At 45.3% G+C, this 850-nt stretch overlaps 1 protein-coding gene across 1 annotated transcript; it reads right to left on the bottom strand.

The window, feature by feature from the left end:
* Window positions 1-238: 238 nt before the first annotated feature.
* FIBRA_08226 (uncharacterized protein) lies at window positions 239-529 on the bottom strand (the record flags this gene model as incomplete). The annotated part of the gene is made up of 2 exons (XM_012329878.1): window positions 239-266; window positions 315-529. 2 exons carry the CDS (start codon window positions 527-529, stop codon window positions 239-241), a joined length of 243 nt encoding a protein of 80 aa, XP_012185268.1.
* Between the last annotated feature and the right edge of the window lie 321 nt (window positions 530-850).

Here is an 850-nt window from a genome sequence, read left to right on the forward strand (position 1 = left end):
CTAAAGAAAGAGAACGGCGTAATTTGACCATCGAATGATTTCAAAGCTGTCTCAGAGCAATTCGAAGGATGTCAATAATAGATGTGCTTCCTGATATCGTTCCTGAGTCACGTGGAGTGCTAGACGCTTGGTTTCGAGCTCTCCGATGAGATTTTGTAGCTGTTCGAGGGCTTTTCCTGTCGTTAGCGTTATATAGAACAACATTTCCGAGCCTGGAAGCAGCAGAGTCTTATCATCGCTACAAGACATCAAGGATCTTGGAGTAGCTGATGAAGTTGATCGTTTCAGGGCTGTCGATGCCAAAATCAACTTACTACTGGCCGCAAGACAATCGGTAGGGGCTGAACTTATTCATGCTCAGCAGGAGATGGACCAATGTCGAGCTCGTCTTAAAGCGGCCAACCTGGAGGAATGCCTCAAACAACACAAATTCTCTATCATCACTCCTCCCTCGGGCGCCATGCCCTGCCGTCTTTGCTTCTGTACCAAATGCGAAACTGATGGTCATCTCCAGAGTGAGTGCTGGCATTGGTTGTGTTCCTATTGCAGGCTCCTTCACCCTCGTCACAAATTCTGTACTACTGATGACATACAAACTGGACAACTCCCTTGTCCCACTGAGGAACCCGGGTATCTACAGGAGCATCGCGCTTCATGGAAACTCTGAATGACAAATCTGGAGAGAGGGGTAATGTTACAGCATGAGAGGGGGGTTCTTTTTCTTTTCCTAACTATTCATTGTTAACCCTGTAATTATATGACTGATCCCATCACCTGACATGTTTCATCTACATCAGTGCTTCATATCTATCACATTTCACCTATATCATGTTTTACTTACATCACATTT

Source organism: Fibroporia radiculosa, assembly GCF_000313525.1.
Source record: "Fibroporia radiculosa TFFH 294 genomic supercontigs, scaffold58118, whole genome shotgun sequence".
In the NCBI taxonomy this organism is placed as follows: domain Eukaryota; kingdom Fungi; phylum Basidiomycota; class Agaricomycetes; order Polyporales; family Fibroporiaceae; genus Fibroporia; species Fibroporia radiculosa.